Source organism: Martes martes, assembly GCF_963455335.1.
Source record: "Martes martes genome assembly, chromosome: 11".
NCBI classification, from domain to species: Eukaryota; Metazoa; Chordata; class Mammalia; order Carnivora; family Mustelidae; genus Martes; species Martes martes.
The window spans coordinates 71,201,281-71,217,168 of record NC_137899.1 but is presented as its reverse complement, the minus strand read 5'-3'; the positions used below and the strand labels follow the sequence as shown (position 1 = coordinate 71,217,168).

The 15,888-nt window shown below is 41.6% G+C and overlaps 1 protein-coding gene across 1 annotated transcript in view; it reads left to right on the top strand.

Annotated features, from left to right (window-relative positions):
- DOCK4 (dedicator of cytokinesis 4) overlaps nt 1-15,888 on the top strand; it is a 422,803-nt gene that overhangs the window by 279,209 nt on the left and 127,706 nt on the right. Inside the window, exons 17-20 of the mRNA XM_080818711.1 lie at nt 8,516-8,672; nt 13,555-13,652; nt 13,761-13,844; nt 14,031-14,131. Coding sequence (XP_080674837.1) covers nt 8,516-8,672; nt 13,555-13,652; nt 13,761-13,844; nt 14,031-14,131 — 440 coding nt within the window. The remainder of the gene's footprint in view (nt 1-8,515; nt 8,673-13,554; nt 13,653-13,760; nt 13,845-14,030; nt 14,132-15,888) is intronic.

Sequence of the window (15,888 nt, the reverse complement as noted above, 5' to 3'; positions counted from 1 at the left end):
TTATCTTATGTTTAGGATTATTCAATGTTGCTCATTTGAAGAGGTGTGGGATTCTCTCCAAGTATAACAACTTTTGTTTTTAGTCTAGTAGGTGCCATGGTTTTCTTTTTCATAGTACTGAGCCAGCAAGTTCAGTTTCAGCCTGAGGCCACTTGTAGTGTAATGATTATAAAACCAGATTTTGAGCATAATGCTTATCCTTCTTCTGCCATGGCAGGAAAACTCACAGCCTGCTGATAATTGCAGCCTTGAATTTACTATTTTTTTTAAAAAAGTGGGAAATGGGGGGGGGGAGGAGAAGGAGTGGTTTCAAATCATTGAGTAGAAAAGATAGCCCATTTAATAAGTAGTGTTGAGATGACCATGATGGGTGTTGGGGGAAAAGAAAGAGCTGGAATCCTACCATGCTTCTTAGACCAAAACAAGTTCCAGATTAAAGGTTTAAAAAAAAAAAAACAAAAACAAACTTGTAAGAGCCTTAAAAATACAGCTGAATATTTTTATGATTTTATATTATTGAGGAAAGGAGGGACTTTCTAAGAATGGCTCACTTGTTAGAAATCAGGTACAAAAAAAAAAAAACAACTTTTGACTCCATAAAATTTCAAACTTCTTATTGATAAAAACCATCATGATCCAGGCTGAGAGACACATGACAAGGTCAAACAGTTGCAACGCAGCTTACAAAGGGTGATTATTCCCAGTTGGCCATGAGTTACTACATATCAGCCCCGGCAAGAGCTGTTCACAAGATTTTACCATTCTGCCGACCCCACCACTTCCCCTCTACTTAGCAGAGAAACAGAAGCCAACAGACAGGAACTCTCTTAACTTCCCATGCTCTCTCCTTTGCCACCTGCAAACTTATCGGCATCCTTCCCTTCCCTTCCTGCTTCCTGTCTCAGACGATGGGCCAAGACTCTTCTCCAAGCCTGATTCTTTCACCTGCTTCCTTCAGGATCCCCCTCCCTCCTGACTCCCCAGAGACCCCGCTCTTCCCATGGTCCCCTCTTCCTCCTGCAACTGTAGCTGTTTCCTTTCTTCTTACTGTATTCTCTCAGATCATGGGCCCGCTCAAGCCTTTTTCTTAAAAACAAAAACAACAAAAAACTTTTCAAATGACCACTCCCTGCCCCTTCCCTTCCTGTCACCCTCTGCCTCCATGAAAAGCCGGTCTTCCGCATGGTCTCGACCTCCTTGCGTTCCATTTGCTCTTCAGGCTGTTTCTGTGCCCAAAGCTCAAATGAACTTTCTCCGTTGACATCACTAGTGTCCAACCTGGCTCACATAACCCTTGTTTTATTACTTAGCATGAGAGAAATAAAAAATGAAATACTTAAAAAAAAATGAAACACCTATAACCTATAACCTATAGTAATACCTAATTTTAAAAATTAGAAATAAGCTGATATGCTTAACATAGAAATGTGCCATGCTGAACAGAAAAAAAGAAAAAAAAGTCTAAGATAACTTCATAAGTGGACTTGGTCTTAGCGCTGAAGGCTATTAGTGGGACGTCCAAAAAGCCCTTTCAGTCTTATGAATTATACCAGGACATGGTCAGTCTTCAAAGTGGCTAAAGCCACTGGCCACTTTGAGAATCTTTCCTTAATTCTTTGCAGCATGTAACACCATTGATGACCCTTCCTGAAAATCCCATATTCTTTGGTCTGTTGGACAGTTTTCTCCTGAGTTTCATCCTTCTTTTCCCTTTGAGGACTCTTCTGTCTTTTTCCACACCGTACACGTGGGTGTTACCATGGATTTCATCCTTGGCCATCGTCTCTGACTCCTCTGGTCTCGGACCGTCTCAGCTACTTCCATGGGTTCGCTCATCATCGCATCTCTGTTGCTGATGGCCACACCGGACTTCCAGCCCTGAGCTTTTACCAGCCTACTGACCATCCACAGCTGGCTTCGCCACAGACACCTCAAATTCTGCAGGTTCCCAGGGGAGCCTTTCTCTTTGGTTTCTCCTGAGAGGTCTAGGGCAGTTCCAAGGCTTTTTTGTATTGAGAAATCCCATGCTCCAGACTTACTAAGGTCTATATCATTGTCTGAATATACCTGTACTTTAAAAAAAAAAAAAAAAGGTTGTTTTTAAGATGTTTTAGACTTACAGAGGATTTGGAAAAAATAGTACAGAAAATTCTAATATACCCTTCACCTAGCTTCTCCTTATGTTAACATCTTACGTAACCACAGCATATTTATTGAAACTAAATTAACCTTTGGGCAGTACCTGAATTTCACGAGTTCTTCCACTACCGTCATTTTTCTGTTTGGGAGTCCTGTCCAGCCTCCCACATGGCACTTCATTGCCCTGGCCCCAGAGTCTCCTGTATGTGCTTTCCTTCTCCCAGTGCCTTGATAGCTACCATTTCATCCACAGAATATGCCTTTTCCTGCCTTGCCTGCTGGGTGCGCCTCTTCTTCTCTATGAAAGTCAGGCAGCCCCTTCCCCAGCCCCCTGGAACCCAGTGGCCCTTATCACAGCTTTGTCATGGGTATTCAGGTGCAGGGGTCAGACATTTCATGCCCTCAGGGACAGGGACTGTGTTTATTTCCTGGGTACATTCTTAACACCAAGTTAAAGGACTGACAAATAAGAATTCAATAAACTTTTAATAATATCCTCCAGAATGGCTAATCATACTGAGAGAGTCCCTAAAAGAAGGTGTGCTACCACAGCTGTTTAAATCTGGTTGTGATTAACTGGTAAAATACGGTTCCGACTGGACTGTTTCACTTACTGTATTTTTTAAAATATAACTCTGTACTTTCTGCAGTACAAAAATTACAGACCCCTTAAGGTGGTTAATGTATGACGAATTTCCATACCAGTGTATTTCTGCATAAAACTTAGATGCTCATCGCTTGGTCACACAGTTTGTATTACTGCAGGTACCATATTTCTGGAACACTGCTTGTGACTGACCATTGCAGCTCTCTTTGACATGTCTAAGACAGTGGGTCAACAAGCTGGCCTGGATGCACCATTCATTGCTTTGCCAACTGGTTTTAACCCTGGGCAGAGGAACAGACCGTGAGCCAAGAGGTATCCTCTTAAAGCTCATTGAGACAGCACCACGGCTTCCCAAAGCCTGCATTTAGTTCATCTGTGAGAGTCTGAGCACATTTCTCCTGTCAGGTCTGATTTCAGCCTCAAGTGTAGTAAAGCAGAGGGCCGGTTCTCAATTCTTCCTCTCTAAGTTGTAATAAATTAACTTCATGCCATTTTGAGGTGACTTGCACAGATCCCAGCCTACCAGAGGAAACACAGAATATTGTCCTTTACTGTGACGATGACATTGTTTTGTTCCTGTAATCCAGTAGCAGCCTCAAGAGGCTATGGTCTTGTTTCTATGATTCTCATGTCCTCATTGCCTTGTTCCATATCTGCCTCGGATGTGATGGAAAAAAGTTGTCCTTATGCCCAAACCAAAGCAGTATTGGGCAAGTGTCCCCAGAATGCAAGTGCTTTGTGTTTAACCGCTCATCTAGTTGAGGGGTGTAACTGGATTTTGGTGTGGTGACAAGACCACTCCTCATGTGCGTGCACTAGAGTTTCGCGGAAGGCCGTAGCGTGGTAGCAGGGGTCAGTCTCAGACTCACAGGCCTGCGGACACGCAACCCCGACTCTTCTGTACCAGTATTTCCAAGTAACACACAAGCAGTGCTGCACGTAGTTTTCCAGCTTCTTTCGGTGACTTAATGGACTCTTAGCTTCAGAGTCGGGGAGTGGGGTTGTTCATTTCCATTTTCTCTCCTCTTTACCCTGCTTCGGAGTTGTACTCCCAGCACAGTCCCTTCTCCAGCCTGGCTGAAGAAGGCCTGAGGAATTTACCGCTGACCCTTCCTTCCTCACTGCCTGGCTTTTGCTAATCATCCATGCATGTCCTCATAGAAGGCGGGAGAACATTCTTGGCTTCAGTGTTTGATGATACCTGCCTCTGCCCTAGAGGCCCACTTTCTGGAACACCATTTCTTCTCTTCAGTGTTCCCCAACCCAGCTTCTCTACAGTGGGTTCTCTTTCATCAGATGAAATGACAGATGATCTCTACCTCACCTGTTATGTTCCTAAGCTCCAGTGTCGTGCCTTATCTGCTCCTACTTAGCATTGCTCCCCACTGCATCCAGGGCATGTGACCCTCCTCGTTCCATTTGTGGTTTCAGAATAGAGCCCAGCCGTTCCTGCTGTAGGGCTCGTGGGCGGATTTGACATGGAGCCATTTCAGCTCCACAGACCACTCTGAGCTGCCTCCCAGGGTGTCTCCCACACACAGACCTTTATTTTGGAGAAGTGAACCTTTTGGTTTTTCTTAGCCTTACCCACCATTCAATATGTTACCTGTAAATCAATAAATGCTTACTGAATTATAACAAAACTCAAAACCTGGTTAAAACAACATTTGAAGGAGTCACTGTTCCACAGTAGTTTTGAACACAAACCTGGGTTCAAATCCTGACTCTGACACTTACTGGTAATGTCATGTCGAGCAAATCACACAGCTCCTCAGGTTCCAGTGTCCTGCCTCTTGAGGTTGTTATGAGAATAAGAAAATGCACATAAAGTGCTTTGCAGTGCCTGATGTGTAGTAAACCGTCCTAAATGGTAATTGCTTGGATTGCTTTTAAAGTCTCCAGTGTTTGTATGATGTGTTAAGGACGCATGCTGGGAACCTCAGAGAACAACAAAAGATGTGCTGTGAGATTTTTCTGTACAATTTTTCAAGGCCACTGCAGTTTTTCAGAAATGGATTAAAACCTCCAAATCTAACCCCATACCTAGCATTATCTCCTTTGACTCCTATTGGACCCCCCACCTAGGAAAAAAAAAATCAGTGTCAGACTTCTGGCAAATGTTATCATCAAAAGATTCATTGAAACCCAAGAGTGATTATGTGCTTTTCTTTACTGAATAGATGGGTAGAATTCTCTTCACCAGCTCTTTCCTGATGAATACACACACACACACACACACACACACACACACACACACACACGCACACCCAGTATTCTTGGCGGAAGATCTTGAATTAACTTTTGTGTCCTAATATTTATGTTAATGGTTATGTTTACACTTGACTAAGAGTGATAGACTTGAGCTGTGGGAATTGTCAAGGTGTCAAACCTCTGACAATCTCAGATGCTGAGGTCTTGACTTTCCCAGGCTGGAGGAGAGGTGAGGTGAACCACTGCTGGTGGCGTTCATGGGGCCACAATGAGTGGCGCAGGAGAAGGCAGCCAAGTCTTCTCGTCACAGTGCTCCCTAAGGACATGACACAGCCATCATGTCTTCAATCACAGAAGTGGTCAGGCCATGACTACCAGTGGAGCTACATGACCATAGCAAGCAGAAATGCTAAGAATGTGCCAGAAGGGCTCATGAACTAGGCCATTATTTGATGGGTGGGGGAATAAGAGCTCTATCTATAGGAGCAGAATTTCTGGGAACAGATGGAGCATAACATACTAGGGCCAGCTCCAGCTCCTGAAGAGAAGGCTGGGAAATAGCTGGACAGTATGTCCGTTGCGTTTGCACGACGGTCACAGTAAATGGTGGTTAGACAGATGGAGCACAAGTCAGGCGAGGGCCAGCAGACCAGACCGTGTTCCTGACCCCGCAGACCAGATCCAGGCAGGAAATGGGGGCACTGTAGGGTGCTGTGACTCATGCTATGACTTGGGGGGGTCCAAGCCCTGACACCAAGAGCAAGACAGGAGGGGATAGCATTCGAGGGTTCCAAAACGTTACTTTGCCTAAACGCTTTTTCTGAAGAAGGCATTTGAAGTGTTCACTTGGCAATGATTCTCTAAACCGTATACGTGTCGTTCATGCGCTCTGCTGTCTCCATGAAATATCTCCCAATAATAAAAGAAAGCATTTGCAGTTGTAACACTAGAAGAGAATTATAGAGGCTGTTTATCGTGTTTATAGGTACTCTTGTTACTGGGCAGGTGTACTAGTAAGAACATCTTGTAGTCATCTGATTCTGTTTCTCTAAATGTGTTAGGTCTTTCCTAAAGATTTATTATTTAAAATTTTAAAAATATTTTATGAATCACACACAGTACTCTAGAATGCCAAAGGGATTCTGTGCTTAAATTCCTGCCTGTTACCAAGATGCTAGCCTTGAAGATATTTAAAGAAATAAAGTTCATGTGAGTTTTAAAACTTACATTCAAAATAACCTGTTATAGTAGTTCTATATCTGTTAAAATATTTTTCAGAACTGTAATTTAAAATCACTTTTGTTTAAAAATTTTATTTTTATTTATTTATTTGAGAGAGAGAGAGAGAGAATGAGAGAGAGAGAGAGCATGAGAGGGGAAATGTCAGAGGGAGAGGCAGGCTCTCTGCTGAGCAGGGAGCCCAGTGCGGGACCCGATCCTAGGAATCCAGGATCATGACCTGAGCCAAAGGCAGTCGTTCAACCAACTGAGCCACCCAGGTGCCCCTAAAATCACTTTTCTCATTACCAAGAAGTATAGAGTTAATTTACAATAAAAACATAATTCGCTCATTACCTGGATGTTGTTAACTCTTAATTCTCTAGTATATATCCTTCTAGATATTTTTCTGCATGGATTTTTTTACCTGAATGATATTATAGAGCAGTTTTAGGTTTATAATAAAATTGAGAGGAGGATATAGATTTTTCATTTGCCCCCCTGCTCACATGAATAGCCTCTCCCATTATCAACCTCCCTCACCAGCATGGTACCTTTTTTTTTTTTTTTTTTTTTTTAACAAACCAAGGATGAACGTACATTGACGTATCATAATCACCCAAAGTTCATAGTTTACCTTAAGATTCGCTCTTGGTGTAGTACATTCTGTGGGTTCGGACAAACGAGTCATGACATATCTCCACTCTAATATCACAGTGCCCTAAAAATCCTCTGTGCTCTGCCTATTCATCCCTGCCCCACCGGCCTCTAGCAACCACTCATCATTTTGCTGCCCCCATAGTTTTGCCTTTCCCAGAATGTCCTGTAGCTGGAATCATACAGTCTAGAGCCTTCTCAGATTGACTTCTTGCACTTCTTTCAGTTTCACTTCTTTCACTCTGCGTGTCTTTTCGTGACTCCAGAGCTCATTTCTTTTTAGCACTGAATCGTGTCCATTGTCTGGTGTACCACAGTTCATCCATTTACCTGCTGCAGGACATCTTCGTTACTTCATAATACTCACATTTTGTAACCTACTTTTTCAGGTAATGATTTTCTAATCACTGATGTTTTTAATCTCATCTAGAACTTAAGTCAGTATATAAATTTCAAGAACAAAACAAAGCAAAAACCTCTTTTCAGCAGGACGATCCAAATCTGGGACCAAATGTCATATTTAGCTTCGGTGCTGGTTCGTCTAGACCAATCCTTTTTTCTTACGACATTGGACTTGAAGAGACAAAGCCAGGCATCCTGCAGAAAGTGCTGCCTTCGGGGTTTTTCTGGATGCTTCCCTGTAGTGTTGTTCAGCATGTCGTTCTTTTCATCATATTGACTATGAAGTGGAAGTGGAAGCTGCTGTTATGCTAGATTCAGTTCAGCATCTGTAGTAAGAATACATTATGGATGGTGATACGTGTTTTTGCCCTGTCCTGCGTCAGTATAATGACAGCCTGATCCCCACCACATGCATGTGGTTATATTTGTCCCCTTGCTTCTGGGACGTCGTAATTGGTGTGTCAGTACATTGGCGTCGTAAGAATGTCTAATTCTCATTTTTTTTTTTTTCAAATAAGCTTTACACACAATGTGGGGCTTGAACTCATGACCCTGGGATCAAGAGTCGGATTCTCTACTAAGTCAGCTAGGCATCCCAAATGTCCAATTTTTTATCCAATGATTTTCCTGCTGATTTTAGCATTCCCGAGTGACAACCTTTGACTAAAGAAAGAGTTACATTAGGGATATGAAACTATATATTCTAAATCTGTAATTCCTTTTACATTTGTTAGCTGGTGTCTTCTGTGAAGTAGAGATTTCTCTCTCATGGTAGGACTCTTAGAGAACCCTGAAAAACAGTTTCCTTTAAGTGCCAGTTTTCAAAATAAGGAGGCGTTCAGTAGCAACCTCAGATGAGATGTTGGAAGAATTTAAACATTTTTTTTAAATGCTGTGGTCACTGCAAATATGATTTCTTGTGTACTTCCTGTGTATCAGGCACTGCGCAAAAGGCTTTATGGAATCTAACTCTTACGACAATATACCGAGGTTTTAGAGATAGAAATAGTGATCTTGCGTGGCCAGATATTGTGATAGAGTTACTCCTGGGAGAAGTAGCAGAACTGGGATTCGGACCCAAGTTGGTGCAAGCCCCAAATGCATGCTTAATTTCTTCTCTCTCTGTCTTTGTTGTATTTTACTTAAAAGCCAAATTCTATTTGTAATCCTGTGTGGAATGTTTCCCAGTTCATAAACAGTAGAAATGGAAATGATGCTTAGTAATTTTCATGAGGTCTCTTATCCCTCCCTTTTTTATTTTGTTTTTAATATTTTTAACAGTGTGAAGAAAACACAAATCTTCAGGACACTACCCGCTACCTCAAACTTCCCTTTTCCAAGGGCATCCTTCTTGGAAATAATCATCAAGCCATGAAGGCCACAAAGGAGTCTTTTTGGATAACATCTTTTCTCTGTTCCACAAAACTCACACAAAATGGTAACGTATAATGCTGTTTTATTTGAAAGCCCTTGTACTTAATCACTCCTGTGAATTTTGGTAGACACGTTTAATAAACACCAGTGTTATATTTAAGAACTTTGCACTAGAAAAAATGTTGATCCTTCTGTTTGTGATCTCCAGTAAAATGGAAACCTTTGCGACCCATTGGTCTGTTAATGCATCTAATTTAAAGACTTCAGAATCATCCCAGTATTGAAACCCAAGTGCACAACGCTTCAAAACCAGCTGCTTTTTAAAAAGAGGAAGAGGGAGAGACAAAGAATACCACCATTTAATCTCTCTTGTTTTATAGCTCCATAAACAGTGCTAATTGTAGGCTTTGGAATAAGGCTGTTTTTCGTTTAATTAGCTGGATATTGCTTTTCTATTCTACCATACTTTTTATGTCAGTGATTGTTTACCAAGTTATGATTAATAAAACAAGCTCTTCTCCTTGGAAAATCATCATGAAAACATCATCTGTAATGAAGGAAGGAAATGAAACATTTTTTAATTCTTCATGGTTGCCATATAAGGCTTCTGGCTAACATTCTGAATGCCATATTAATAAGTCAGATTCATTATGTTGAGAATCACCTCATAATAAGGTATTGAATCTCATAAAGTGTTCTTGTGCCTAAACATCGGTAAGCGCGATTAGTTCTTTCTTTTGTGTCACAGAACAGCATTTGTAGAAGGAAATGTATTTCTTCTCTTAGGACATGGCCTCAGAAAAGAAGTAAAATGTCACATTATAATATTGACCTCTTTTGAGCTACCTTTCAGTTTCTCTTGTAGTGCTGCTATTTGTATGTAGGACTTTGGCAAATGATCCTTTCACATTTCGTTGTTGGTTTGTTTCTCCCCTTCCAAAATTATTTTTGGAGAAATATTTTTCAAAATCAACTGCATATTTTTAATACATTTGGTTGAAGGTAGCCATCACCAAGTTAAGAAACATCAAGAGTTTATCCGTATTCAGTGATGAATGATTTTACTTAAAAACTTCACTGACAGAACCAGATATAGTTTATAAAGCATTTACCACACCTCAGGTGTTATTTTTTATGGAGCCAGTCATCCCTACGGAGATTATGAAGATAAGAAAATCAACCTGCTGTTGACTCCTTCAGACAGAAATTGTACTTATTCTGTGAGGATTTGTTGTATGTCTGTTACAGAGCCTAGGTTCACATTTAACCGATTGCCTCTGGTAGAATAATTTCAGGTTGTATTAGTTACCTCCTGCTGTAGGAATAATTACTGTAAATTTACTGGCTTAAAACAACAAACATGTATCATTGAGCAGTTCGGGAGGTCAGAAATCTTAAATCTTGTTCACTGAACTAAAATCAGGGTGTCAGCGCACCTGCATTTGTCCTGGAAGCTCTAGGGAAGAACGTGTGGCTTACTTTTTTTAGCTTCCAAGGGGGCCACCTGCGTTCCTTGGCTCACGGCCTCTCCTCTGTCTTCAGAGCCAGCAGTGTAGCACCCTGACATGGGTAAGACTCTGACCATCTTCTGTGTCTTAAGGATCCTTGTGATTACTTTGGGCCCACTAGCTCTTCCACGATAGTCGCCCCTATTTTAAGACCTTTAACTTAATCACATCTGTGAAATCTCTTTTGTCATAAAATGTAAACATATTCACAGGTACCAGAGATTAGGACATCGACATCTATGGGGCCGCTGTTCTGCCGACCACATAGATAATCTTAGTAATAGCTTATCTCCCATCAAAGTATTTGGCCGACTTAACCTTTTCTTGTTCTCAGGTTTAGGTTGTTAGACAGAATTGTGAACATAAAACAGAACCAAATCCTAAAAATTAGAAGTTGCTGCTTTGTAAAAGTGGAGAACTTTTTCAGGTAGATATGGATAAATAAACGTATTTAGAAGTCATTATATTAAACATCTCACTATAGGAAGGACAATGCTTGTCTCCTTTTTGGACACTGACAAGTACTTAATTATCATTTGTGTTTGTTTAACCTTGTCAGTGTAACACAGCTGGGAATGAACCAGGCGATAAATACTGTGTTTCAAAGAGATGAGAAGGAGGAAGGAAGTTAGTTGATCTTTCTGGAATTTACATGCTAGACACACGTTTCTGTGTAAAAGTAATCCACTTCCAAATTGGAATTAAATTGCTTTGTATTCATTTTACTCAAATTGGAAAATAGACAAATCCCATTTCCATTACAGTTGGGCATTTAGCAAGTGATACGGTCTCTAGAAATAGTTTCTTACAGCAGATTTGCATTTCATGATCCCTAAAGTGAGTCTCTGCACCGATTCTGTACTCCAGTATTGTTCAGGGCTAGTGTTTCAAGGCCGGAGCACCCTGCCGGACATCAGGGACGGCCAGATCAAGGAGGTACTTAAAGCTTCTTGAAAGTAGGGATCAGAGAATAAATGGTTTTACTTACTTGTTTTCTTCCTTGGGCTGTTAAACACAACTTTTAAAAAGGTTTAAAAACAGTGCTTAAATTTAGCCTGACAGTTAATTGTACAGTTGCTGACTTGCCCACATCCCCTTATCCCCCAAATAATGGGTGGTTCATTCAGTCTTTTCCTGAGAGTGTGATTTAAAATAAAAAACAAGTAGGGATTATGTCATCCATCTATTTTCTAGCTCTTGGTAGGTCAAACCTATAGTATACTCTTAAATGCTTGTTGAATGGAATGCTTAAAATTTGCATTTTCAGCAATAGGTCATAGCTCCTAATTTGCAACTAACCTATCTTCAGACAGCAAAATAGAGACCTAGGTGATGACAGTTCTGACTTAATTCTGAGCACTTTGTATACATGATTAATTACACCTAGAGGAACATACAGCTTTACTCTTCCTTTCCTCCATTATGAGCAGTCAAGAGATTCATCAGACTTTTCGCAGGAAACGTCCACAGGCCCACCTCCATCTGATTGTCTGGACCACTGTCCTCTCTTCTCCAGCTCTTCTGATGACAGTGCTGTTCCTGGTTTCCCACTGCTGCCTCTGGGGCTGCTACCTCCTTCCTCCGCACACACTCCTCACACTGGGCTAGGCCCTGGGCACCTTGCCCTGAGGGGCAGGAAAGAGAGGAGAGAGACTGAGTGAGAGCTGGAGTGGAGGTGGAGTGGGAAGTGAGGAGTAAGTGGCAGGGGTCGTGCGTTGGGGAACTGTGGGAGAAGATGGCTGGGCAGGAAGGCATCCTGCGGTAGGATGCGGGAAGTAAGAAGTATGTGGGAGGGAGGCCGCAAACAGACGGGAGAAGAATATGGTGCTCCCTCTGCCGTAGCAGGTCTCCCTCTGTGGAAATACCTACTCTTCTACATGTAACCAGTCATTTTTAAAAAGGTTCCAATCCTACCTCCACGATGTCTGAGTTAGTCATGAATACTAAACACTTTCAGGTTTTTCTGCTATGGAAAATACCATAAATTTCTCTCTCCAAGTCATTATTTTTCAAATTCCTTCATTTTTTCTAATTCTAAACCATCCTCTTATCCCTGTTTGATGTAGATAAATATTTCTTTTTTAAGACTAAATTTCTCACTAGTAAGTCCTTTGTGAAGTTTTTCTCTTGAATCTGGCTGAGGTAAAGGTTGCTTCTCCCTCCTCTGAAGATTCTTAGCTTTTTCTCATCTCTCTTCACTACAGCATCTTTCTTTTTCATCACAACTACTTCTTCCTCGATTTCTTATTTTTGTTTTCTTCAGATTTTCGTTTCCATGTTGGTCTTTCTGTCTTTAAGCAAGTCCCACTGGGGTTTCTCCTGAAATGCTTTCAAGTGGAGTTCACACTGTTAAGCCTGGGAGGTCCTTCCTGGATTCTTTCTTGGTTGTTCTAGTCTTCCAGCCCCACTGAGCCCAGGAAGCCAGCTCTGCCGGGTTCACTTGCTCTGTGCACTCCTGCACACACACAAGCCTTGTCGGTTCTTACCTGCTTTCATTGACTCCAGATGCCACTGTCTCCCTGCTCTCTCTGGACACTAGTGAAGTTGGCCACTATGTTCAGGAGCCTTCCTAACTTTTGCCCAGAAAAGCCGAGGGAAGGATTTTTTCCCTCACCGGGAGAAGAGGTTCTCTGAGGACCCTGGTAGACTCAGGCCCACATCTTGTCGGTTTCGGAAGGAAAGGAAATGGAAGACATGGGCCGTGCACCTGCCCAGAATCTGGGCTGGAAGATGGCCATGACTTCCAGAAACTGGCCCTCTCAGGTCCACGGGCTCACTAGATGACCCAGCAATTGACCAGACTTGTCATCCTTGTGCAGGGGACCTTCCTGTCCTGCCAAAGAAGACCTTCATTGCCAGGTAGAATTGGTTGCTGGGCAGAGTGCTGTGTGCTGGGGGCACAAATATGAATAAAGCAGGTTTCTGACCCTCAAGAAGCTCCCACTTTGGCAGAAAAGGATTCAACAAATATTTATCAACTGCCAGCTGTGTGCCTGCTCTGTACCCATGCTGGGATACTAACTCAGCATGTTGGCTTTTTCTTTCTTGGAGTTTACAATCTAGTAGGCACAAAGACAAACAACTAAAATAGTGAGGTCAGCGCCAGTGTGAGGTGAGAGCATGAAGCGGGGACAGTTAGCTCAGTCTGGAGGTTTCAGGAAAGAAGCGTTCCTGGATGAAGCAACAGCTAATCTGGGAACTGAAGGATGAGTAGGAATTTGTAAATCAAGAGCACTGGGAAGAGAGAAATAATTAGAATACACTGTAATATAATAAATGCCATCTTAGAGAGCTAGTCATGGTCTGGGGAACCCGAAACTTGGATGACCAGGAGGGTTAGGCAACATGTATAGGACTCTAGCTTTTACCGCTGAAACACTTTCATGTGAGAGACTATTCTCTGCTAAGGTGAATAACCTTCTTTCTCTCGTTGGAAAGGTGATATGCTTGATCTCTTGAAATGGAGAACCCACCCAGACAAGATCACAGGCTGTCTCTCTAAAATAAAAGAAATCGATGGCTCAGAGATAGTAAAGGTATATGGTGTTTTGTTATCCCTCTCTTGGGAAATTCATGGAATAAAGAATATTGGAGGGGAAGGGCAGATGATATTTTCTTTATTAATTTATTTCTTTATCTTACAGTTTCTGCAAGATACACTGGATACCTTATTTGGAATTTTAGATGAAAATTCCCAAAAATATGGGTCTAAAGTATTTGACTCTTTGGTGAGTTTAAATTCACTTCAATTATATCCTAACAATTTTGTCTCTTGGTCTTGACTTTCGTAAGGCTCTTTCTGAAATGTGCACTGAATAGCATAAGTCATTTAAAAAGAACCCTCCCCCACACAAAAAAAAAAAAAACACAACATAATTTGCACTTGGTTTTATAAACCTCAAATTTCTTTTTAGGTTCACATAATAAATTTGCTGCAAGATAGCAAATTCCATCATTTTAAACCTGTAATGGACACTTATATTGAGAGTCACTTTGCTGGGGCACTTGCATACAGGTAAGGCCTTTATCTTGTAATTGGTTTAGAAGCAGTTCCTTTTGAGCCTTTCTACGCAGAACCAGCAATATAGGAAAATTTAAAAGGGAGTGTAGGAAGAAATGAACCACAACAACTGAAGTGTCTCTTGAGTCAATCTCTTTCTTTCTCACACATCCTTTTTTTAATGGCTGCAACTTACTTTGAATAAAAGGACCCCTCCCCCCAAAAAAAGCCTTTCTGAATTCTATTCCTAAAACCTAAACTATAAAATGTTTTCTTCTTGCCTCCATTTCATGTGGTATTCTTTCGTCTCAATGCCTCCTTATTTCAGCCGGGCTGCCAAGAACCCCATTTAACCACCACATTCCTTGCTTATTCTAGAAGTCTTTAAGAAATGTGAAAGGAAAATAGCCTTGGTCATCGTATCTTTTTAAATTCCTTCACTCATTTGTCTGTTAATATTTACTGAGTTCCTACTGCCTGCCTAATGCATGCCGATTCATGTGAAGCCATTAAGCAGGTCAGCCGTGGGCTTGACCCTTTGATAGGAGCTGCCATTTTCACAGCTCATCCCTTCCTATTAGCTCAGATTCTGCAGGCAAGGCTAAGGTGAATGAATAATGACAAGCTGTAGCTCTTACCTGCCTCCCTGCAGCCCAGTTGATACTTGCCAGAAGGTAACAGCGTCTCTCTTTCTGTGCTATGTATAACATCTTCCTGGTCTTTCGCCCTGCTTAAATACAACTCTGGATTGTTCCCCAAAGTTCTTTCTCCCCATTCTAACACTGCCATCACTATTCTGGTATTTTTACCTTATACTTTAAGCACCAAGGCCAGGTACACGCACAATCATTTATTCCCAGAAGTGTGGTTAAAAAAAAAGATGGAATCGTGTTTTTGCCCTTTCCCCCGCCATCATGTGATATATAAAAGATAAGTAATCAAATAAGCATTTGATCCTGTTACCTTGGGTACTGCCTCTCAAGGCATGTGAAGATTTAATACTCCAACATTTCAATGAATGGCGTGTCATCATGATTTTTACAGAGAGTGAAATGTAGTATCAGGGAAGTTAGAAACATTGTCCTGACTCTGCCACTCGGCCTAACATTTGGGGCCCTAGTAACATCTCACCACTTATGACTGAAATTATCAGTGGAAGCTGGAGAGGAAGGGTGTAATTTCTAACACTTTATACGTTGGCCAGGAGAGCAGGATAATCATTCCTAACAAGACAGACAAGGCCTATGGAATCTTCTCGGGCTATAGGTGGTCAGAAACTCACTGACATTTATCTTCAAAATAACATTCCTGGCAGCACCTGCCTTGTACCACAACCATGCGTTCTTTCCCGACTGAGAGAAAAGAGGAACATTTTTAAAAATTGCTCTGTTTCCTAGAAACCAAGAACAGAACAAAGGTAAAGGTAGCAAGACTGCAATCTTAAGAATTACTGTTGTTTTTTTTTAAATTCCAATTTTGTTCCTTATAAGAAAAAACAAACTTGGCTGTTTGGGAAGTTCTCTTACTAAGGCGCTCTGATGATAAGCCTTGTTCTTCCCACAGGTCCGAGAATTGGCTAGATCAGTCCATGGGCATGTGATCTGAAGTGGGGAGTTGTTGTCTTATCCTTCCCCACACCCACTTTTGCCTCCAACTGAGTATTTCATCCAGCTGTTTACATGGTCACTGGGGAAGAAATCCCAATTATCAGTTGTCCAAGATGGACTGTGGCGGTCAGACTTCGAGGCCCTTTCTTGGCCAGAGTCCTTTTC